Genomic DNA, 25,595 nt, shown 5'->3' with positions numbered 1-25,595 from the left:
AGAAAACATAGAAAATAAAATACATATCATAGCAAGAACAATGTAGTCCATAGATTTGCTCACATACATAATTCAAACCAAATTACAATAAAACTCACACACTCGCACAAGTTCTTATGACTCATACTAAACCCACATACAAAAAAGAAAGTTCCTACGACTCGCTTTGCAATTACCATAAATGTTCAATAAGGTCCGACTGGAGTTGAAAATGGATTTCTCGGTCTCTAATGCGTCCATGCCTCTCAATGTATGACAAAAATTCATCACTTTGTTCACGTAACATTTGCAGAGGAGGATTATCCACTCCATCATTTTGTTCATAATCCAAATCTACCACTTCATTATCATCCTGCTCATCTTCTCGCTCATCTTCAACAATCATATTATGGAGAATTATGCACGCTTTCATGATCTTTTTGAGTGTTTCAAGATGAAAAAATCGTGCAGGTCCACGGACAATTGCAAAACGTGCTTGAAGCACTCCAAATGCACGCTCAACATCCTTCCTATACGCCTCTTGGGTTGCTGCAAATAATTTATACTTATGTCCTTGTGGAGCTGGGATTGTTTTCACAAATGTTACCCACTTTGGATATATACCATCAGCAAGGTAATATCCTATAGTGTAGTCAAGACCATTAATTGAGTACTGTATTGTAGGAGCACGTCCTTCAGCCAATGCATTAAATACATGAGATCACTCTAACACATTAATATCATTATTTGACCTAGGTAATCCAAAAAATGCATGCTATATCCAAAGATCATATGATGCTACTGCCTCCAAAATAATAGTAGGCTCACGAATATGACCACAATATTGACATTTCCATGCAGATGGACAATTTTTCCACTTCCAATGCATGCAATCAATTGAACCTAACATACCTGGAAAACCTCGACGTTCGCTGTGAGCTAACAATCTAGCAATATCTTTATTGTTTGGCTTTCTCAAGTATTCTTTAGAGAACACATCAATTACCGCAGTAACAAATTTTTTCAAACTTTCTAATGCAGTAGTTTCTCCAATCCGCACATATTCATCTATCAAATCACCTGATACTCCATACGCAAGCATTCTAAGTGCAGCAGTTATCTTTTGCAATGAAGATAAACCAAGTTTGTTAGCACTATTTCTTTTTTGGACAAAATAAGAGTCATGAGCTTCAACTTGAGATTGAATACGAAGAAAAAGAGAACGCTTCATTCGAAATCTCCTACGAAATAAAGTAGGTGGATATATTGGTGTGGGAGCAAAATAATCAAGAAAAAGCCTCTTATGGCCTACCAAATGATTACGTTGGATAGAACGACGACGACGCTTAGGTTGTGATGCTTCCATAACAAGTTCTTCGATTATCTCATCTTCATCTAAGTCATCAAAAAGGAACTTGCGAATCACAAAGTGATTCATGGATGCAACCTTCAAGACAATTGAAAATCAATTATTACTATAGATGCAAGATTAAAATTAAGTGACATAAACTACATTAAAATAAATATAACTAATTCATGCACAAATCACAACACAAACACATACATCTAAAAATAAAAAACTTGGAAATACTATGGATGCTCATTGTTCATAGATTTATTCTAAGACCTGTCATCTCAAAACCAAGCATATGATACTAGGCACTCCATAGTGGCTGTAATACTCATAATTGATCAAATAATAATTTCATTGAATTAAAGAATCATATCAATGCCTATCACAAGATCAAATAGAACTTAACAAAAGATAAAAAAGATGGCACTTCAAAGTCTTTGCTAGATTGCACTTCAAGTCATAACACAAATACATACATATAGTTTAAGATAATTCATCAAGTGACATAAGCCACTACAAAATACATAAACCACTACAAAATACATAAAAGTCTAAACTACATCCAAAATACAATTAAACTCATTAATTACATGATCTTCGTTTTGCCATGATTTCCTCTTGGAGTTGTTCATAAAAAGCTTTTTGTGCTCCGGTTAAGCCACTTGTATCTATCATCATGATTCTCTCTTCCTCTAACCTTTCTTCTCGCTCACATTTTTTCTTCTCAATAATCATTCTTTCCCTCTCAATCTTAAGTTTTTCTTCCCTACTTGCCTTTTCAATTGCAAGTTTTTCCCTCTCAAAAGACATTTTTTCCTCTTCCAACCGAGTTACATCCTCAATCAATTTTAATTTTTTGTTCAAATATTCCCCTACATCTTTTCCGGCGGCTTTGTTCTTTCGGATGGCCTTTTTGGCCTTCCTACCAATAGGTCTCTCCAAGTTAGAAGTGTCACCAAGTCCGGACCCACAATCCCCTTCACTAATAGATATTGCCTCTGAAGTTGGAGGCACATATGATCTTGATCTAGCATTATTAGGATCGGCAAACTTTGGTTGGTCCTTTAACATGAGCCAACAATGATCAAGAAGAAAGGGTTTCTTGTACTTCTCTAAATACAAAGCCTTCGCATTGATAATCTAAAAAAAAAAATTAAAACAAATATAACATAATTAATATTTTCAAACTATTGGTGAATGAACATTTTAACACTATTGTAATATAATTTATACCTTATCTTCTTCGGTTATACCACTTTGATGAAGTGTGTTAATTTGAGCCATACACCCAGCAAACTTATTTGTCTTTTCACTAATCGTACCCCAACGACTTAGTAAGGAGATAACAGTGCGTGTGGTACCGGATGTATTGTACAACATAAAATATTCCCAAACTTTTTGACGAAAGGTATTTTGGGTTTGTTCATTACTGCTTATGGCATCAACACTAGTATTGAGCCATGCTGCCACTAAAAGTTTATCTTCCTCTACAGTAAAATTAGAGCCCCGTTTTCCTTTTGTAGAAGACGTATTTTCAACTTGTGGTGGTGGTGGAGGTGGAGAATCAGAAACTGACGTAGGTGTATTTTGAGACGTTCCCAAAAATTGAGAGTCAATTTCTATATCCCCGTTCATGATACCCGTGATAAATGTTAGGTCTCTATGTAACTCTGTGTCCCTACGTGACTCCATAAAATTAGAAAAAATATATATAAACTTCCCTGCACACAGAAAATTCCAAACTAACATTTATATCGATACAACAAATTACATAGATAAATTACACAACAAACTTACATTTATATTACAGAGACATTTATATTACATTTATAGAAAAATTATAGATACCACACAATAAATTACAGTGAACCAATACATTCATGTGGTTTTATGCAACACAGTAATATGGTTTTGTGCAACACAATAATTTACAGAGATCAGGTTTTGTGCAACACAACAATTTACAGAGATCACCCATATGTAACTCTGGCTCTGTGCAACACAACAAATTACACTAACAACAAAACATAAAATCTTTCCCGCACAAATTACAGAAATCACATTATCCAGACAAGAAATTTCTGCAAATAGAAAATTCTCAATTCAGAGCCCACATAATCCACACAATCAATTCCTGCAAACAGAAAATTCCCAATACAGAGTGCACAGAATCCACACAACAAAATAACAGAAAATTTCCAAAACACAAAATTTCCAATACAAAGACCACATAATCCACACAACCAATTCCTGCAAACAGAAAATTCCCAATACAGAGAGCACAGAATCCACGCAACAAAATAACAGAAAATTCCCAAACAAAAAATCCCAAATACAGAGACCACAAAATCACAATAACCCAGAAAAATTAAGCTATGAAAAAATTCACTACAAAAGAAAAGAGAGAGCACTGACCTGAAGTGGATCGGCTGGGACGACGACGACGACGGCAACGGCGTGGGCTGGGCTTGGACAGCGACGACGTGGAGAGCTTGATGAGTGAGATGAGAGCTTGCGACGGCGACGGACGGCGACGGTGATGAGTGAGGGAGATGAGCTGGAGTGCGATGAGTGAGGGAGATGAGTAAGGGAGATGCGGCGACGGACGGCGTGGGCTGGGCTGGTCTGGGACGGCGACGACATGGGCTGGTTTGGGCTGGACAGCGACCGACGGAGTTGGCGAGGGCTGGTCTGGGACGGCGATGGGTGAGAGAGATGAGTGCGATGGGTGAGAGAGAGGAGTGAGGGAGATGCGGCTGGGACGGTGTGGGCTGGGCTGGGTTGGGATGGCGAGGGACGGCGTGGGCTGGGCTGGTCTGTGGCGGCGACGGTGATGAGTGAGGCAGGAGTGATTTGGGAGATGAGAGTGAGGGAGAAGGAGATTGAGAGTGACGGTGAAGGAGATAGAAAAGAAAAGAATGAAAAAAAAGGGGAAGGAGTGATTATTTTAATCGGGCTGCTGCTTAAAAAATTATTTTTTTTTTTAGATGAGCGCTACAGTGCACATCTATCTTTAGATGTGCACTGTAGCAAATCAGCCAAATATTTTGGCTTTGGCTCCACTGCTGTGAGCTTGTTTTGCAATATTTGTGGAGCTAAAATAGCATTATAGTTTTTTAGCTCCACTGCTGCAAATGCTCTTATATGTTTTCTAATAAAAGTAATGAACTTGGAGCAAAATCTGCCATCCATTTAATAGCTGGGACACAAAATGTGAGTAGACAACCAAAATGTGCAGAGATTTTTAATTTAAGGTGCGAATAGATCATTATATAAAACAAACCGGAGTGTTATTTATTTTCAGTTTTTAACGTTTTGGAAGATGCGACAATTGTTTTAATATGATGTTGAATTTACTGGTTTCTTCGAGTTTTGTTAATAATATATTATTATCACATGAACTTCCAAGGATTTATTCCTAAATGATGAAAATATTAAACCTGAACATTTATTGGCTATAATCAATGTTAGACCTGGTGGCTCTTTTTTATTCAAATAGATATCATCAGAATGTTTCTCAAAAAAAAAAAAAAAAAAAAAAAAAATCATTAGAAGATAATAATGGAAGAGGAAAAGAAATTCCTCCAAGAAAGGATGTAGTTTGTCTACTCTATAGTTTTTGTTACACGTATGTTAACATCAATAATGGGATCAAGATGACTAAAATACTATCTATTTTGTGTAGGCAATATTAGTTATGAACTTTGTAATGTATTGGCAATGACTTGTTGTTTTTTATGATTATATTTTTTATGATTGTATGGATAATCATGGATACTATACATTTTGAGTATGTTATGTCATGAAAGTACAGGAATTATAAGTTATAACGTTGTCTTAACAATGTACACACGGAATTATAACATTATCTTGGGCAGTAGTTACTAAAGTTCCATTTTGAATGGTTGTTTGTTGAGTTGCTTGAACAATGTATGCTAAGTTACATGTCCTATGAAGTGGTTGTAGTGAATGTTCAGAACTTTTGTGAAAGTTAAGGACGAAAATGATATTTTAGCCAAATTAATTTTAGTGTGATTTATCATATATGTTAATCAACCACTATGCTATATGACTAGATACTCCCATAAGGCTACTTGAGTTTTGTTAGAAAGTAGATTGTTTTGGCATCCAAAAATAGAGCTACTTAAAAAGTAATTAATCAACCACTGTATCGGCTCAAACAAACTCCTGCTAATTTAAGGTATTTGTACAGATTAAGCATGCACGAAAAAAGTTGATAAACAGGATGGGTTGAAATATTAAATCCCAAATTAAGCTGCTTAAAGGAAAAAGAGCTTGAAGCTTTTCTTTTTCAATTTAGTTTTGTCTTTGTGTCTCACATACCAATATTCATATTTACAAGGCATTTCAGCAATTGTTTTACAGCTTCAAATTGTAGAAACATGACATATTATGTATGTTAGAAATACTGAATCATTATATTGTATTTCAGAAATCAAAGAATATACATTAGTGCCTTTATATAGGAGGCATATGTATACGGTACAAGTAAAGTGTAGTACAAGTATAAGTGTGCTATACAAGTAACCTAGTTGAGCCTAAGGCCCATAACATAATATACGTTAATAGCCCCCCTCAAACTCAAGGTGGATGTGAGACCAGCTTGAGGTTGTCAACCAAATCACGAGTGCGTCCCTTAGGAAGTGACTTGGTGAAGATATCTGCAAGTTGATCTTTGGAGGAGACGGAGAAAAGCTTGAGAGCACCATAGGTAAGATGATAACGGATAAAATGGCAATTAATCTCGATGTGTTTAGTCCGTTCATGGAAGACATCATTGTGAGCAATATGAATGGCACTCTGGTTGTCACAATAAAGATGAGTAGCAGAGGATGTGGATACACCCAAATCCTTAAGAAGTTATCGTAGCCAAAGGAGCTCAGATGTGGTATCAGCAAGGGCACGATATTCTGCTTCAGTACTGGAGCGGGCCACAAAAGTTTGTTTCTTACTTCGCCAAGAAATCAAAGAAGAACCAAGGAGAAAGTAATAACCTGTAGTGGACCTGCGATCAGTGGGATCTCCTACCCAATCAGCATCAGAGAATGCACGGAGTACAAGAGGAGACTGAGCTGAGTAGAAAAGGCCATGGAAGAGGGTATCCTTCAGGTATCGAAGAATGCGCAGAACAGCGGCATAGTGAGTTGATCGTGGAGCAGACAGGTACTGGCTCACCTGATGAACAGCATAGGAGATGTTTGGACGAGTAACTGTGAGATAAACTAGGCTGCCAACCAATCATCTGTAAAGAGAAGGATTAGACAATGGTTTCCCCCCTGAGGGTGTCAGATGCACATTAAGTTCAACTGGAGTGTTAACAGTTTTGCTGTCAGTGAGTCCAGCTTGAGACAAAAGGTCAGAAGCATACTTGGCTTGAGTAATATAAAGACCATCTGTGGGATGAGTAATTTCAAGACCCAAGAAATAGCTGAGATGTCCAAGATCTTTCATCTCAAACTGCTGACTGAGAAAATCCTTAAGTTCTTGAATGTCACTGAGGTCATCACCAGTTATGATTATATCATCCACATATAGAAGAAGCAAAATGGTGCCTTTATCAGTATGACGAAGAAATAAGGCAGAGTCATACGGACTAGTAGTGTAACCCAAGCGAAAGATAGTGGAGCTGAACTTGGCAAACCAAACTCGTGGAGCTTGTTTAAGACCATAAAGTGCACGTCAAAGATGACAAACCTTGTTTGATTCAACAGAGAGATCAGGAGGAGGTTGCATATAGACTTCTTCACTCAGATCCCCATTAAGGAAAGCATTTTTAACATCCATTTGAAAAAGATCTCATTTACTAGCAGCAGCAACAGCTAAGAGGGCACGAACAGATGAGATACGAGCAACTAAAGCAAAGGTCTCTTCATAATCAACCCCATACTCCTATGTGAAACCTTTTTCAACAAGATGAGTCTTGTAGCACTCAATGGACTCATCAGAGCGAGTCTTGATCTTATAGATCCACTTACAACCAACCACAGACTGTCTAGGAAGGAGAGTAACCAGATCCCAAGTATGGTTTTTGGTTAATGCATCAAGTTCCTCTTTCATTACAATCTGCCATAAAGGGTCAGTGGAGGCCTCACGATAGGTTTGAGACTTGTGAAGTGTAGCAAGGGCAATGTAACAATGATAGTCAAGTAAATGTGTAGGAATGGATCTTACCCGGGTTGAGTGGCGAGATGGAATGTCTTGTGGAGGATCTTCAGGCGGAGCAGGAGCAGGGGACCCAGGCTCAAGGTGGGGTAGCTCGTCATCAACCTGTTCATCTTCAACCTGTCTAGGAGAAGTATCAAAAATATCTGGAGAGAAGTCCAAAGGAGGATCAAAAGTATTTGTAGAAGGAACAAGAGACTAATCTGGAAAGATTTCTAAAACAGAGGAGTTAGTTAGGGAAGAACGAAAGTGAGAGAGTTCAACAAATAATCGGTGTTTCCAAAAGACAAAATTACGAGAAACACGAAGACGATGAGAGACAGGATCATAACACCTATACCCTTTTTGAGTTTCGCCATAACCAATGAAACAACAAAGTCTAGATCGAGGCTCAAGTTTGTTGTGCTCATGAGGCTGAAGAAGAACGAAACAAGCAGATCCAAATGAGCAAAGGTGATGATAGTCAGGGGGTGACCCAAAGAGACGCTCATATGGAGTTTGATTATGGATGACAGCGCTTGGAATGCGATTAATTGCATAAACAGCATGAACAACAGCTTCACTCCAAAATGGGACAGGAACTTTGGCAGAAAGAAGAAGAGCACGAACAGTGTCAAGAATATGACGAAGTTTTCTTTCGGCTTGACCATTTTGCTGAGAGGTATCTGGGCAAGTTAGATGATATACAGTGCCATAGGAATGTAACAGAACTTGAAATGCATATTGAGTATATTCAACAGCATTATCAGATCGAAAAGTTTTGTTACGTTTGGAGAATTGTGTTTCAACCATTTTTGCAAAGTTGTTATATATTGGTAAAATTTCAGAACGAGATTTCATAGGAAAGATTCAACTATAACGAGAATAATCATCAATAAAAACAACAAAATATCGAGATCCACCAATACTAGCAACAGGAGAAGGTCCCCAAACATCAGAATGAATTAACTCAAAAATACTATTAGAAATGGATTCACTGTTATTAAAAGGCAAAACTGGCTGTTTTCCTAACTGACATGAAATACAATCAAAATTGTCTTTGGACACAGAACCCAACAGACCCTTAGACGCTAACTGTTGTACCTGAGAAGATGGTGCATGACCAAGACAAGAACGCCAAAGTGCGAGAGAAGGTAAGGAAGAAAATGCAGCAGCTGTAGCAGCAACAGAAACAGGAGCAACAGATGGAAGATGAAGATTGTCCACGGGAAACATACGCTCAACTCTAGGACCAGTCCCAAGCTCCTGCCCCGTCCTCGGATTTTGCACAATACATCCAGAATAGTTAAAAATAAGGCGATAACCTAGTTCAGCTAATTGTACCACAGAGCACAAATTATAGGATAGGTTAGGTACATGGAAGACTCCAGGAACAAAGATGTTGGAGGTTGAAACAAAACCTAGACTATTCCCATGCATGTTGAAACCATCAGCTATATGAATACTTAAAGGATGTGGTGCAGGGTCAAGTTTGGAGAATAAGGACGAGTAAGGTATCATGTGATTGCAGCAGGCAGAATCAAAAAGCCAAATTTGAGACTTACCGGGTAGAACTGATAGGGTAGTGGAAAGAGATGCATTACCAGTCATACGAATAGCCTGAGCTATGATCTCCTGTAGTTCAGTGAGGGAGAGGTTGATAGTGAATCCAGAAGACTGAGACTCAGCTGAAATGGAAGCCATTGGCGGAGTAGGCTCAGTATTAGCAACAGCAGCAGTAGATTTGTTGCGATGGTAACAAGTCTCAATGGTGTGACCAAGACGCTTGCAATAGTTGCAAAACTTTTTGTTGGTCTGCTTGCGACGATTGTTAGAGCTAGAGGAATCACCTAATTGCTGAGGTTGCTCTATGAGTGGAGTAAAAGGAGTAATAGCCAAAACATTGAGCTTATTCTGGGTTTGAAGGGTTGCAAGACGAGTTTTTTCTCTAACCAACTCGTTCAGAAGTATCAAGAGAGGGAGCAGGACTGCGATTCAGAAGCTGACCTCGAATGGGCTCAAAGTCCTTGTGAAGTGACATCAGGAATTCATAGAGGTGAAATTCATCTCTAATGGAAGCATATTGCTGAGCATCCTTTGAGCATGCCCAAGTTGGATCAGAAAGGTTAATTTGGTCCCAAATGAAGCGAAGCTGATCATAATAGTCATTGATGGATTGCCCTGGTTCTTGCCTGAGTTGATGCAATTCAACCACTAACTGATATTTCATGGATCCGTGAGTAGTAGAGTACCTTTTGACCAACATATCCCATGCAGATTTTGCATCATCAAAGCTGCCCAACAAATTGGAAATGGAGGGAATGGAAGTGTTTCGAATCCATGTGAGGATCATGTGATTGTGACTATCCCATTCAATCATGCGACCAAGAAAGGCAACATCTTCTTCACTTGCTCCCTTGATAGAAATAGTGATTGCACCAGTACAATAATGCCAGAGCATGCGACCTTTAAGAAAACTGTGCATAGCTTGAGACCAAGATAAGTAATTCTTATTCCCCTCCAATATAATATTGATGGGGCAAGGAAGAAAAATGTCCTTTTTATCCATTTAAAAACAATATGCAAAAACAGACTGCAAAAATGAAATCTACACGAAAAACTAGGTAAGAAGAACCTGGATTGCAAAAGTCACCCCTGGAGAAAAGTCAACGATCAAACTTGAAAAGTCAACGGTCAAACCCCCAGAGTCAAAAGATGACGTCAGCGACTGACGCAAGCAAGTGACGTCAGCAATGGCGCAACGAGGGCTAACGTCAACGAGAGTGGTTGAGGCGCGTGGAGGCACGTGAGAGTGCGTGGAGGCGCGTGAGGGCACGTGGGCGGCACGTGACCTGAAGTTGCGGCACGTGGGAGCGTGTGGGCGTGTGATTAGCGGAACAGAAACTTTGAACGGCACGTGGAGGCACATGGAGGCTCGTGCAGTCTCCGATGGTGTCGAGGCTTCCACGTGTGTGTAGATCGGCGCAAGATGATCTTAGTGGTACCTTCACAAATGTGATCGGAGCAATATTTGCAGCAGTGATGCAAAGGGTAGTGGTCTATGTAGTGTGAAACTCCTTAATGACGGCGGCTGCAGGTCTGGAACCCAAGGACGACGGCTGGATGACGTCGGAGGTTCAACGGCGAGAGGCTACAGCGGCTGTTGTGATAGCGGAAGCGTTGTTGAAAAGGAAGTCACACTAATAAAAACAAGCCTGCTAAGAAAAAGATCAGAGCAATGGCTCTGATACCATGTTAGAAATACTAAATCATTATATTGTATTTCACAAATCAAATAATATACATCGGTGCCTTTATATAGGAGGCATATGTGTGCGGTACAAGTAAAGTGTAGTACAAGTACAGGTGTGTATACAAGTAACCTAGCTGGGCCTAAAGTTCATAACATAATATACGTTAACAATGTAGACAAAACTCATAACTTTTTCCTAACAAGTTATAAAATGCGCTTCATTTGTAGAGCACATCCTTTTTTTTTTTCCTTACACTAGTTTTGCTTTTGGCTTCTTTCAAGTTCTTCACTACTTTGAGGAGGAGAATACCACCCCCATGGCTCATTAGAAATGTAATGTGTAACTTGCTTTATACTCAAGTAGCTGTCCAGACCCCTGTAAATGCAGTAAAGGCGATAGAAGAATAATTTTAATTAGTATCATCTAGATTACTAATAAAAAATTAAAAATGATAATCCTTGTCATACCATTCTCCTAATTCACGCCCAATACCACTACGCTTGTTGCCTCCCCATGCGGTTTGATCAAAGCAGGGCTGTGAGCAGTTAATCCACACAGTCCCTGCCTGAAGAGCCTGTAGGACATAGAATGAAACATAGTTATTTATGAGACACACGATGCAGATTTTTTTTTTTTTTTTTTTGATAATCACATGACGTAGATTTGCTTCATCTTGAGATGCTATATGAAGAAAGCTTTCTCCGTGTCATATGTATACAAGGGTTACAGCTGCAAACTCTACTTTCACCTTCTCGTGAGTTTGTTATTCTTATTATGGAGGGAAAAAAATGCACCACTCCATTCAAAGCTTGAGAAAGAAAATTAAAATCAGTAGAAAATAATCAAAGTACTTTTGCTTTCCTGGTTAGTTAACAGAATCTATGCTCCATCTATATATGGACAAGCAGCATTAAGAAACTCCAATGTTCTTACCTTGGTCAAGCGCTCACACCTTTCCAGATCTTTTGAAATTACAGCAGCACCTAAACCATAACTGTGAAAGATCAAGAGCAGAGACATTACCAAACTGTTTTTTTTTTTTTTTGACATTACCAAACTGTTGGCTGTGAAGCAAAATTCAAAATATTGGGACAAATCTGTGAAGGTAACTAGTGACTCACTCGGTGTCATTTGCTAGTGCAATGGCTTCATGTTCAGTAGAAAATGTTTTAACACATAAAACAGGACCAAACACCTCCTCCCTCCAAATTTGCATGGAGGTGCTAACATCTGTTATGATGGTTGGTTCAATGAAAAATCCTTTCCTCAAATGCTGTCATTTTCCCCCATAAAATTCAATTAAAAACACAAATGAGATGACAGCATAGTCCATATATTGACAATTGACAAAAGAAAATGTTCTTACCTGAGGGTGGCCACCTCCATAGAGAATGGTTGCACCTTCGTTTTTAGCAGTTGAAATGAAATTCATTACCTTCTCGTACTAAAGAAAAATGGAGAACAAATTTCATTTTCGAGAATGTTTGAGAAAGAGAGATGAGAGAGTTCATTTCTTAGTAACTGTGCTAATTTAGATATGACCTTTTTGGAGTGTTTATGAAGTGATGTGGTGTCTTTGTAGGCAAAGACGAGCTGTGAATGTGAGGCTCCACAGTCTATTACTTTCAATAGTTAGTTAAGTTTGTTCAAGTGACAAGAATCCTTACATGAGTTAAACAAGAATTATGACCAGTGCTTCAAATGAAAAACCCATGAGCTATCAATTTGAATACAAATGCAGATTGATGTTGTACAGGAGTACAAGGGTGCCGCCTATCTGCCTGTGTGGGCCACAGGGTCAGGTTGGGGCATAGACATGAAGCCAAATTGCAGAATTTGGTTTAATGTTCTTTTCACCTAATATGTTTTAAATGTAAAAGAGTGACTAAACTCCCCCCACCCCCCCCAAAAAACAAAGGCACTCATACCTGCCCTTTACTGATAATAGCACCAAGCCTGCAACCATCTTCCAGGGGATCAGAAATTTTGATGTTCTTACTCCAATCAATAAGTTTTACTAGGAAATCTGCTGCAATGCTTTCCTGACATGTTGGAAGGTTATTTAAATTATTGATACTTACCAAGGAAGAACTTGAGAAAGGCAATTAAAAGAAAATATCCATTTTTTCCTTTTTTACTCAGCACTAATATGCAAAAACCATGATGAGGAGAGGCAATTTTACTCCTGGAAAAGGGCAAGAAAGACGAACATCAACCCAGATTAATATCTTTGCAAACATATCAGAAAATACTTAGACCTGACTTATGAATATAGCCAGCCGTTTTCCAGTGTCTAGATTTGAAAAATGCGCAAGCATGTGCCAGGCATAAATCCTGTTAGATAATCAGTAAATAAATAACAGGAATTCTTTACAAGAGAATAGCCACATGCATGAGTCCACCCTAGAGGATGTAAACTAATGCAACATAATCCAATAAGTTAAAACCATATCTGCCTTGGCTATGTGTTGCTTTAGAAAGTGTGTTGATGCTGTGTTGTATGCTAATATGTACTGCAGTAGCCAAGTTAATATGGCAGGAGTATTGCTGATTGCAGCAGAGCAGTGTTAGTACGCCAACAAGTCAGTTATGCAACAGCCTAGCCTAGGTACATGAGTGAAGTAGTGTGCATCAGTGAAGTGAGTGCAGTAGTTGCCAAGCTGGGAGAATCAGCCTTATTGATCTGGCATGTGCTGATTGTAAATAGGCATGTGACCTACTGTATTTAAGCATGTGGTGTATAACTCAGTGATTAGTTAGATTAGTTGGCAGTTAATTAGTGAGCTGTCATTAGTTGGTTAGGTTGTTGAAATCAGTTAGTTGATTCTATGCTTCTACCATCAAATTCTCTAGTTTCCCCCTCTTTCTTGGAGGCCTAGCTCCCTTGAAGTATAGCTAAATCCTAGACAACTTACCACCTAAAAGAGATTCATAACACTATGTGATTGTCCATACTTTTTACAGTTATACACCATAACCATGATTCTTCCAGGAAAGATTCTTCTAGACCACCATGAGCAATACATATACATTCTTGGATATGCCAAATAATAATAATAATAATAATAATTATTATTATTATTATTCTTATTATTTTTATAAATCCACGACCATAATCTCTTCCAACTTAGGACCGTGCTCTACCCTGGTGAACTCATGCAGTTCTGATGTGCCCAGAGGCCATAGGCAAATTTGTTCATGGTTTGGTGTCAAAACAGGTGCCTTTTCAGACCAAAATAAGTACTTTAAGGTGTAGACTGTAAGCCCATACTCCTAATAAGTTGTGTCTGCACAAAGTTTCCTCCTGTGATATGAGTTACTATCCCTTGAACACTAAAAGTATATATAGAATTTTATCTCTCGGAAACCAGTTCCATAATCCACATACCATCCCAGGCCACAGCACAGGCACATGTCAATCTGATTAGTCAATAGCATCCAAAGACCTTAAGCCATAGAACATAAGGCAGAAGAACATAATCATCTAAAACTTATATATGCAATATAGGCCCACTTAAACTCTATGAGAAGTAATTCTATTTTACATTTTTGAGTACCAAAGTACTTGAAGACTAATTCAGCAAAAGAAAAAAAGGGTTCTTGAAGACTCGGATAGGTACATGTTTGTGGTGCTCCTCTCAAAATTAGTTAAATTACCATTCCTATAATTTATTAAATGGATTTCATTCATTAATTTTAAAAATACGACATTTGACAGACATGAAAGATTGGAAAAATCAGCATATGTTCTACTTTTGAGACTTTTCAATTTTTTATGCCTAGTCTCGAATTCCACACTCCAAGTAACTCAAAACTTCCAAGTTAGGTAAGCATGACCTTTGTCAGTGAATCTTATCTTGTGCTTCAAATTTTAAATAATTGGTAAATGGTCTTTGATAGAAGGGAAGTATATATATATATATATATAGAAAATTATAGAGTCAGCTTCTCATACTCACATGAACAATGAGACGTGATGTCGCACTGCAGATTTGACCATTTGTCTTAAAGCAGCTGTAAATAGTCCACTCTGCAGCTGTTCAAGTGACAGAAAGGGTATATATATATAGGCAAATATCAACATCAGAAAATGCTGCAATTTCATGATGGCAGTATGCTTGGGCAACAACACTTTAGAGCTCAAAATATCAAATGCGTTGCTATATGCTAAGAACTTTCCCAAATCTTATAAATAAGTATAAATGGTCAGAATTTTTATTAGCTCACTAACCATTGTTAAGGTCTCCATCCTCAAACACGATAATTGGACTCTTTCCACCGAGCTCTAATGAAATAGGCTGCCACTCAACCAACATAAAATAACATAAGTGAAACTGCAAGAGAATGAACATAACTTTTTAACAAAATTTATAAAAAATACCTTAACCGTTTGAGCTGCAGCAGTCATGACCTTGATACCTGTTGCTGTACTTCCTGTGAATGCTATCTGTTTAAGAATTAATGTAACTTAATATCACAATTTTGGTAGAAATACAAAATAAAAGGTGCTACAAATATGATCAATGATGTGGGGTGTGCAATAGTAAGATTTCATTAAGTTTGGAATAGATGAAATGACTATGTGACAGCAGGACCTTGTCTACATGAGGATGAGATGCCAGAGGGGCACCAGCTTCTGATCCTAACCCAGTCACTATGTTAAGGACACCGGGAGGAATATCTACTTGTCTGCAAATTTCAGCCAACTCCAAACAAGTCCTGCAAATAAAATTAGGAGGAACAAGAAAAAAGTATTTTTTGGTTTTTGGGTCAGTAGACAAAAAGAGGTCACAGAAGCAAGATTTATGAAAACACAAGATAATTTTCTCACACAGATGCCAATTCAGATGGCTTCAGTATAGCAGTACAGCCAGCAGCCAGTGCAGGAGCAATCTTCCAAGCAGCCATCAAAAGGGGGTAGTTCCTTCAACACAAAAAATAAAAATCAGCCGTAGTTCATAAAAGTCAATATCTTTTCATGGGGATCCATGAAGGTTATCAAAATAAAAATCATCACAAAAATTCATCATTATACAGAAATTATGAAGTACTTGGACTGGAAAGGCATATGCCATGTCAGAGTTCAATTAGGGTTAAAATTACCAGTGAATAGATAAAAAGTGTTGAGCTGGATGGTTAATGACTAGCGTAAGAAGTATCAGAGATATTACTTTTAAAATATGGAAATAAAAAATACAATTTACCTCCCCTGTAGTTTGGTTCTATCACAATTTAGTTCTCAAACTTTTCATTGCTACATTTGACCCCCTAAACTTTGGATTAAAATGAAATAGTTAGCGTTTGTCCAATTAACAGATTTTGAATTTTGTTAATAAACTTTCAATTACAACTTACCCCCTCATGGTTTGGCCCTATAAAAATTTAGTTCCACGAAACCTTCTTGTTATATTTTGACTACTTAAAGTTTGGATTAAAATGAAATCTTTAAGGGGTTCTTGGATGGAGCACTATTTATTTCAATTCTATTCAAATCTTAGGGGGGTCAATGAAATTTTGTGTGCTAAATTTTGATAAAGTCAAACCAGGGGATGTAAATCATAATTTCCTCTTTAAAATACTATTGCCTATTGATAGTCATATTGGTGGAGTACTGGAACTAAATGCTTCTTGTGTAAACATATTAAAAGTGTTCATGCACCTATTATCATACAAACAAGAAAGCTCACAATATACACATAAACCTTACTTGCCAAATTATTTTTACATAATATAGTAAGGATTGGATAATAATTACTTGTGGGCAAAAATCCTCTGTTAGCACACCCACCCACCTACACACACATGCATAGAAGATCACTAACTGATTTTATATTATATTATTAGTTACTTAATATCACTACATAATTTGAGAGGATGCAAAATGACAAATCCACAAAGGTAAATGGCTGCATATGTAATTTTCACCATTGAAAATTTATTGTCTAATTAACACTACAAAAACTTAGCAGATAAGTGAACCATAATGAGGACACAACAGTAACAGTTCAACCCAATTCATTGTATGTAAAGGAGAAACAAATCATAATAGCTTTAGTAATTAGTCTTGGTCCAGAATTTTATATGAAACAATAATGGAATGAATTGAATATTAATACCAGTTTTTCTTTTCTTTTCTTGTTTTTCCTTCTTTTTTCCCCCTCGTTTCTTAATTAATATATTTAAGTTCAATTGTAGCATAAGAAGGTATCAAAAAGGAACCTATATAGAGGAACAAGGATAACATAATAACATATACCAAGGAGTAATTAGTGCAATGACACCAATGGGCTCCTTAAGGACATAACTTTTGAACGATTGCACTGGTATGGAGATAGGAGCTTTCTGCTTCGCATCTAAAGCTTCTGCCAGTTCTGCATAGTAATTGAAACACGAAGCAACACCATCCTGAATGACATGAAGTAGCCAATTAAAGGGAGAAAGAAAAAAGGCACATAATGCTTGGCCCAAGATCATTCTTATTGATATACCATATCAGATGCTGTTTCAACTAAGGGCTTCCCAGTATCAACAAGTTCTAGTAGTGCAAGTTCAGACTTCCTTTCCAATACCTGTATCCAAAGGAGAGAGGAAGTCATGAAATCTATAAGAAAGAGAAAAGGAATTTCAAAACTCAAACATCTTTCTGAACTTCTGTAATGGGACTGAAGTATCAATAGCACTGCAACCATACAGAAGTCGGAAACAGCATATATATTTGTAGTTTCTTTTGGCCTGAATCTATCCATAGCTTTTCAAACTTGAAAGAAAAAGGAGATTTCTCAAGCTCCTAACTTTTGCCTTGTTTGTGGCAATGAGTTGATCCCTACACTTCCCATGCAAACCAGATTTATAAATGATCATGTGGAAAATATGAACCTGTGTGACTTCTAAGAGGTTTGCCAACAACATACAATCATACACACCAACCCTGTTTACCAAAGTTAGGATTATAAGTATATGTACATGTACATAACATGTTGAAGAGAAATTTGAATTCAATTTTCATTTTCATTGCAGCATATAATATAGGGACTCAACAGAGAGGTTTGCAAAACCTTTAACATATAGAAAATTCCCAGATTATAACTAATTAGACAGTAATCAAAGGAATAATTTAAGTGGTAAAGTGGAGGACTTATGTAACAATGTCAGTTGTCACAATTTATGCAAAACATGAGACTCTTGAACAACACAAGTTGGCTTCAATCCTGTCCAATTTTATCTGACAAAGATGATTGTGCAACTATAATGGTAAAAGGAATTTCCAGAAGAAAGGCCATGTTTTTCCATATGGAAAACAATAGCTATCAAATACCGTGGAAGCAATAGCACGAAGAAACTTGGCACGAAAAGCCCCAGAAGTAGAAGCCCAATCTTTCCCTCCATTCCTAGAGAAAGCCCTGCGGGCGGCATCCACTGCAATCTCCACATCTTCAGCAGTGGCTGCCGGTATATCCCCTAATGAAAACACAATATTAGATGATTGAAATAAAAAAAGAACTAAGAAATTAATCTGATTTCACTATTCATGGTCATGCATTAAGAAAGATCTTCTAGCAAAAATATTCATGTGGTTTGAAGAAACACACAATCAGCTCAAGTACACACTTTTCTGTTTCAAGTAAAAGTTTACTAGAAGTTTATCCATGGTATATGTGATCATTTACATCTTTCACAATAAAGACTCAATCTCATTTGCAAAGTAATGAGGCAACAGAGCATTAACATGCCTTACAGACTTAACAGTAAGAAGAAAAAAGATCAGTGGAAAAATCTGTTCAACAAAAAAAAAAAAAAAAAGAATGAATGAATTACAAAAGAGAAAACTAAGAAAAGAATTAGCACAAACCAACAATCTCTTCTGTGGCAGGGTTAATGATCGGAATCCGTTTTTTGAGAACAGTTTCTCTCCATTCACCATCGATGAAGAGCTGGCGTGAAGGGATTTGGATGGCCATGATGGCAAGCTACACAAGAACTCAGCAAGTGGACTTACTATGCATGTTTTTTTTTGTTGGTGTCACAGGGACTAACTAATAGTCTAATAAGCAACGAGAGTTCATTATTATTGTGGGTCGTTGTCATATTTTGAGTTCTTAAAAGTTAAAACGAGGGGACCATAACTTACTTTATTTCATCAAAGGAAACTCCAAATGCCACTGTATGAAATGTTGATACTTTTTTGTAATAATGTTAAGATATGTTCACGTCTTACATTCTTTTGGTTATGGCGGTAAAAACAAAAAACTAAAAAGTTAGGCAATTAGATGTAGATATGAAGCCCAGCCCAGCCAAACCACATACTGCCCAAATTCAGACCCAACTTCCAAGTAAGCCCAAGAAAAGGATTCTTATTTCTCAAGAGGATAAAATTTAAGTACAATTTCTTAAAAGTGGTAACCGTCCCAATTGATTTCAACTATTGATTGTATTGACCAATAAAATTTAATTTCCATTGAAAAAAATCACATTGTATTAACGATATGATTGATTTTAATTGGAAAATCGAAAGTACAACATATGAGAACATGTTTGATCTAACCAAACTGCTTAATGGGGTGCGACCTGGTGGAACCCAGACTAAGCAAAATATAAAATTATGTCATGGGTGCGGAAAATACAAATCATAAAAAAAAAAATAAAAAAAAGAGTTGATAGGCCTCACTTGCCATAAAATTTCAGTCTCATACATTCGCTGCAAAACCTGAAGCAAGGGCTGCAAAATTGCAAGGCAGCAATATAATATTACAAGTTATAATTCATTCTAAATTAGTCTTACTCAGATGTTCACAATCATAGCCTTCATTTCGGATCTCAAGTATGCTATGTATTTGTTTTAATTTATTCAGAAAATCTAGGCAGGACAAAATTTTTCTCCTCAATGCCTAATTTTGATATGGATGGAGAAAGAAGAAGAAATGTCAAAAAATGTAGTGCGTACTATCAAGATAAATGTTATACAACTGATATAGAATGATTATCCACCATGTATAATCAAAATTGTTCAATGATATATTCCACCTCACTGTGTTAAGTAATGCAAGAAAACAGGTGTGTCACAATTACAACATCAGTAGAACAGTAAGATCCAATGGCCCATGGACATGAACCAGATAAGTATACCTATTCTAGCAAAAAAGTTGAATACCCAAGTAATCCAGCAGCCTTTGCTTATTTCTTTACATGTGTGCAGAATTTCACGACCGCATTATCACATAAGCAAAACTTGTAGACTGTTAGAATGTTACCAACTGATAAAATACAAAATCCATCATCCTTAATGAGTTGTTGGAAAGAAGCATGCTGATCTTATAAGCAGCCATCATAAATCTGTTGATAATGCTTACAAAACCCAGGCCATTTTATCTCAACTCCTTGGAATATATATATTATTTTCCAAGAACCAAGATTAAGGGCATCACTGAGGATCCACACTTCTCTACAAGCCAACAGCATCTTTGTAGGATGTTGATCACATTCACTTCTCAAGAAATGGGCTACTTGTATAATGCTCTTGACAAATGACGAAAACTAGGTCAAAAGTTACCACACTGGTTATCCAACACATTCCACCTGCAACGTCAAATCCTTGATTCCCGCATCATTTAATATCCGAGAAACATGTGCCTTTGTAGAAGCCTTGTCAGTTTCTGCTGAGATGTGAAGATTTAGTGTCCCCACAACATCTGTGTTTGTAAAGCTCCACACATGAAAATTCTGTATACCACATATTCCCCTTATCTTCATAACATCATTTAGAGCTTCTTTCAGCTCCTGCTCATGCATTCTAGGAACTCTTTGGAGCAAAACTTCTGCAGAGTTTCTGAGTAATGGGATAACTGAAGCTACAATCAAGACTGAAATAAATATTGAGCATGCAGGATCAGCAACGAGCCATCCCTTGTACTTAATTAAAAGGGTTGATATAACAACTCCAACACTTCCCATGGTGTCTGCTAGAACATGCAGGAATATTCCTTCCATGTTGTGGTCAATATGATGATGGTGGTGTTTTTGTGGTTGATCTCTACCAGATGAAAGTTTTGTTGAGTTGGCGTGAGCTTGGGAACCTGCTCCTTGACCATGAGAGTCTGCCACATTATGGCCATCAGAGTGATGATGACGGTGGTGGACATCAGGGACATGGTCATCATCAGCTTGATGGTGATGATGTTGGTGATCATGGTGATGGTGGTCATGATGGTGAGCATGGTCATGTTGATCATGCTGGTGAGCATGGTCATGGTGGTGATCGTGTCCCCCACTAATGTGGTCTTTACAACTGTCAGCACCGCCATGAGTATTACAGCTGTGGTGTTCATGATGGTCACCATGGTCAGAGCATGATTTTTCATGGCATTCATGGGAAACAGTGATACATTCATGATGATTTCCATGATCTTCATGATGATGTCCAGTATGGTCATGAGAATGTTGATCATGATGGTGGGTGTGGGAGTGGGAATGGGAGTGAGGATGAGATTGTGAGCATCCACCATGGGCATGATGGTGCTCCTCATGAAAGAAAATCAAACCAACCACATTTACCACTAGCCCTCCAATTGATACAGTTAACAGACTATTAGTTGATATCTCCTGAGGATCCAAAATCCTCTCAAACGACTCTAGAACTATTAGTGCTCCAACCAGAACCAGGAAAACAGCATTAACATATCCCGAAAGAACCTCAAATCTCCCACGTCCATAGTTATACTGATTGTTTGCAGGCAAACGTGAAATATATGAAGCATATAGCCCAATTGCCAGAGCAGCACAATCAAACAACATGTGACATGCATCAGATATCAACCCAAGACTATTGCTCATGAACCCGGCAACGAATTCCACAACCATGTACCCTGTGTTGATCAAAAGGAAAAGTGCAATCTTCCGTGACTTCCTCTCACTCAAAATATGCCGTATAGGCTTCATAATCGAGGTAGAAAAGGACTCCGGCGACTCCATCCCCAATTCAAGATAATTCAAATAAACAGGATCCAACTCCCTAACAGCTACATAGAGCAACAAACCACAAAGCAACAATCCCCAAAGCGAAAGCTCAGCAAAATAAAACAGCTCTAAAACAAGAGTACACAGAAATGTAACCAAAAACTCTCTCCGAAAATCCTTAGAACTCGCCAACTTCTCATCACTATAATTCTCACTCAAAAGCACACCAAAAACTACAGTGTTTGCCAAAGGCCAAATCAAATTCCCAAAGGAAACACTATCTCCCTCAGCTTCGAACACAACTACGCTAATAACAGCAGGCACAAAAAGCACAATTGTAGTGAAAAACAATGAAATCAGCCTAACCCTTTTCTGACCCAGTTGCCTAATTGTCCCGGAATTCATCGAAACACGATCATAGCAACCCAAAAACCCAGAAACAAACGGTAACAACATAGGCCAAAACCTCACACAATTGTCTCTAGGAAACACCGAAACACCAAATTTTTCAACAGAATAAGCAGACAATGGAAAACATTCAATCCGATCCCAACTCACAGCCAACAAAAACAACCCGAAAAACAAAGCCAAGAATCCACGAACCTTAGAAATCCGATTCTGACCAAACCCACCACCGAAATTCTGATCCCTCGATTCGAAAGCGAACCGGGCAGTCACATTGCCAGACAATTCAGCTAGAATCAATGCGGCAGTGCCGCAATATCGAAGCGCTTGGAATCGGAGAAGAAAAACCACGGCCAAAAGAATGGACTTGAAGAACAAAGCTCTGAGCTGAGATTGGGAAATGGAGGAAAGAGAGAGAAAGATTTGGTTTTGGGGTTTTGGGTGAAATGGGTTTTTGAGAGAGGAAGGAGTGGATGGGAGGAGAGAGAAAGCGAGGGTGAGGAGGAAAGAGAGGAGGGAGACGAGGAAAGAGAAAGGGAAGAGAGAGAAAGAAGGAGGGGAGGAGCGGAGGAAAGGGAGGAGGGAATAGAGGGAGCGGAGGGAGAAGAGGAGGAGGAGGAAGAGAAAGGAAAGGGAAGATTTTGTGGTGGGTTTGGAATTGGAGGTGAAGGAAGGGAGAGAGGAGAGGCGGTGTTTTGATGGGGTTGAAGATGAAGATGATGGAGTGAATGGGTAGACAGGGTAGAGTCTTGAAGTGTTGGGTGTGTTGGGATTGCCGGCGGTGGTGGTGGTGGTGGTGTTGCGTTGGGGGAGGGAGATGCGGTTAGGACGGTGGTGGTGGTGGTGATTTTGGATGAGATGGTGTTGGTGATCGGCCATGGTGGAGTTTGGAGTTGTGTTGTGTTTTGCTTTGGGTCTATGAAGTTTGGGTCATTGGGTGTTAAGACTCGAGAGAGAGATCTGAATTAAGGTGCTGAGTTAAAAAATATGTACATTTTTTGTTTTTATCTTGGTCAAGTTTGAAAATCTTCATTTTTTTTAAATCTCATTCTGTTTTTCATACCGTTTAGGCGTTAGCACTTTTTTTTTTTTTTTTTGAGAATCTGGCGTTAGCACTTTTATATTTTAGCAACTAAGAGCATTCTCATCAGCTCTCTAAAAAAAAGTCATTTTAACACACCAAAAACTCACTTTATCATTTTAGAACATCATTTTACAACATATCATTTATCAGATGTTCTATATTTCAATTCTATACATTAAAATAATACTTCCTACCCATTAAAATAATATATTTATCCAAAACACAGCAAAAATACAAATGCACAATCCAGCCACCACCGGGTCCAACAGCCACCGCTACAACCACCGCCACAACAACAACCACCGCTACAACCACCGCCACAACAACCACAATCACTAGATCCTCCAACAAATTTCAAATCCAAAAACCTCAACCAAAAAAAAAAAAAAAACTCAATCTTCAACAAAACCCAAACCCAACAGATCAATCAATGACCAAACTCAACCAACCATCGGCAACACGAGATCGACGGCAAGAGCTGTGGAGGATGACGAGCAAAGAACGGCGACTGTGGAGGACGACGAGCAAAGATCGGCGACCACCCCTGGGCGAGCAGAGCTTCAGATCGGCGAGTAGAGGTTCAGATCAACGAGCAGAGGCTCAGATTGGCGAGCTTCAATCAGCGAGCAGAGGTTCAGATCGGAATTGCCTTCTCAGGAAAAAAAAAAAAAAAACAGAGAGAGAAAGAGGCGCCGACGGAGAGATAAAGAAATGAAACTCAGATCGGAATCGCCTTCTCAAAAAAAAAAAAAAAAAAAAAACGAGAGAGAAAGAGGCGTAGAGACGGAGCGATGGAGAGGAGAGACGGAGACCAGAGCAGCGAAAGAGAGAGAACTGGGCTGCGGAGAGAGAGAAGAGAATAAATGAGGGAGGAGAGAGAAAAAACGAATTAAATATAGGCAAACAGTGATAGCATTTTTGTCCGTACCGTCTCATATTTGAGACCGTACTGTAGACATGTTCTAAATTTTTTGGGATATAGAACAGCTGATGAGAGCTTGTTTTTGTGTTTGGTGTGTTAAATGTGCCAAATATTTGGCATTTGGCATATTTAACACACCTGATGGGAGTGCTCTAAGACATAGGAGAAAATGAAAAAAAAAAAAAAAAGATTTTTTTAACTGATAATTTCAAGGTATTTCTTAGAAAGTAATTTTAGAAATTTTTTATAGAAAAGGAAAAAATAATTGATTTTTTTTTTTTAAATTATATATATTTTTTATATATATTAATATATGTTATTAATTTTTAAACATGGTTTGTTAACAAATGATTGAAGAGACTAAGAAAGAATTGATGATGTTTTGTTGGCACTCAACATTGAGATTGGTCTTTCTATCTTTTAATTAAAACAAATTGAAATTAGTCTTTTGCTTAGAAAAAAGAAAGGCAAAATTAGTCAAGAAAGTTATAGAACATAATTTTTTTTAAAAAAAGATCAGTTGATAGACATTGCAAAAATAGGGATATTGTACACTAAATATTACCTTTAATTAAATTTAATGGATCAAAATGAAAATTTTCAAATTAAAAAAAAAAAATCCTATATTAAATTAAAAAAAAAAGAAGAAGATGAAGTATGGGACAGAAAAAGAAAAAGAAAAAAAAAAAGAAAAAGAAAAAGAAAAGATATACAGCATAGAGAGCATGGGTATAGCCGTCACTCTCTAGAGGGACAGGGGAAGACTTGGGAATTTTTGATAGAGCCGGGTCTCTGGAGCTTTAAGAGCAAGAGGAGCAGTTGAGTTAGTCAAAGTGGTCGGACCAACGACCAGGTGACTAATGGGGTGATCTTGGCCGTTGGATGAGTGAAAAAAAAAAAAAGGTAAATTCCATTTACATCTTCCAAGGACAAATACCAATAGATTAAGACTTTTTTAAATTAATTAATTTGGTTCCTAAAATAATTAAGAAAAAATAACTAACTATTTTGAGATTGACTAAGCTAGTTTTAATTTTTAACAACTAAATTTGTCAGTTTTAAAAAGTCTTAGACTTAATTGGTATTAACAACTGAAATTTATTAAAAATGAATGAGCTCTTGATTTTTTTTATTTTATTTTTTAATTTTTTGAGTCCTATGAAGAAGCTTCATAGTCAATGTTTTCTGGAATCTGGACTGAGACTTTGCCTTATTATTTGGGCGTTGATTATGGGAGACAGCTCTGACTAGTCTTTGCTTCATTAGCCTAGACTTCCCATTTCTTTGGAGAAACGGGCTTCTGTAACCCTTTTTTTTTTTTTTTTGGGTGAGGTTTCTAGACTTGTTCAATGGGTCATGTTGTAGTCTAAATTACAGGCCCAAAGGTGAATCATGGGCTTAGATTTGTAATGCCCATAGGCCTATCCCATTCATCTTTTTTCATTGTGGAGGATTTAAGGAAAGATAGATGAAGCTTGAACTTGA

At 37.7% G+C, this 25,595-nt stretch overlaps 2 protein-coding genes and 1 pseudogene across 2 annotated transcripts; all 3 read right to left on the bottom strand.

The window, feature by feature from the left end:
• Positions 1–172: 172 nt before the first annotated feature.
• On the bottom strand, positions 173–1,420 carry LOC115971590 (annotated as a pseudogene).
• Positions 1,421–10,857: 9,437 nt separating this feature from the next.
• Positions 10,858–18,763, bottom strand: LOC115976742 (betaine aldehyde dehydrogenase 1, chloroplastic-like). Its single transcript, XM_031098210.1, has 15 exons — positions 18,599–18,763; positions 18,065–18,207; positions 17,238–17,318; positions 17,006–17,154; positions 15,581–15,673; positions 15,345–15,468; positions 15,131–15,196; positions 14,981–15,047; positions 14,709–14,785; positions 12,678–12,791; positions 12,116–12,193; positions 11,871–12,022; positions 11,683–11,743; positions 11,217–11,323; positions 10,858–11,124 (listed from the first exon to the last, which is right to left on the bottom strand). Exons 1-15 carry the CDS (start codon positions 18,705–18,707, stop codon positions 11,004–11,006), a joined length of 1,542 nt encoding a protein of 513 aa, XP_030954070.1. The 5' UTR covers positions 18,708–18,763; the 3' UTR covers positions 10,858–11,003.
• Positions 18,764–19,668: 905 nt separating this feature from the next.
• On the bottom strand, positions 19,669–23,104 carry LOC115976741 (zinc transporter 5). The gene has a single exon (XM_031098209.1). The coding sequence runs from the start codon at positions 22,981–22,983 to the stop codon at positions 20,305–20,307; it is 2,679 nt and encodes an 892-aa protein (XP_030954069.1). The 5' UTR covers positions 22,984–23,104; the 3' UTR covers positions 19,669–20,304.
• Positions 23,105–25,595: the final 2,491 nt, after the last annotated feature.

Source organism: Quercus lobata, chromosome 2, assembly GCF_001633185.2.
Source record: "Quercus lobata isolate SW786 chromosome 2, ValleyOak3.0 Primary Assembly, whole genome shotgun sequence".
NCBI classification, from domain to species: domain Eukaryota; kingdom Viridiplantae; phylum Streptophyta; class Magnoliopsida; order Fagales; family Fagaceae; genus Quercus; species Quercus lobata.
This window is presented reverse-complemented; position numbering and strand designations above follow the sequence as displayed.

Excerpts from the sequence above, each read along its gene's own strand:
- LOC115976742 (XM_031098210.1), bottom strand. The coding sequence starts at position 18,707 with ATGGCCATCCAAATCCCTTCACGCCAGCTCTTCATCGATGGTGAATGG. Across the intron at positions 12,194-12,677 it reads CTATTATCAGTAAAGGGCAG|TACGAGAAGGTAATGAATTT; the intron begins GTATGAGTGCCT and ends ATTTTTCTTTAG. Across the intron at positions 11,324-11,682 it reads GGTGTGAGCGCTTGACCAAG|GCTCTTCAGGCAGGGACTGT; the intron begins GTAAGAACATTG and ends TATGTCCTACAG.
- LOC115976741 (XM_031098209.1), bottom strand. The coding sequence starts at position 22,983 with ATGGCCGATCACCAACACCATCTCATCCAAAATCACCACCACCACCAC.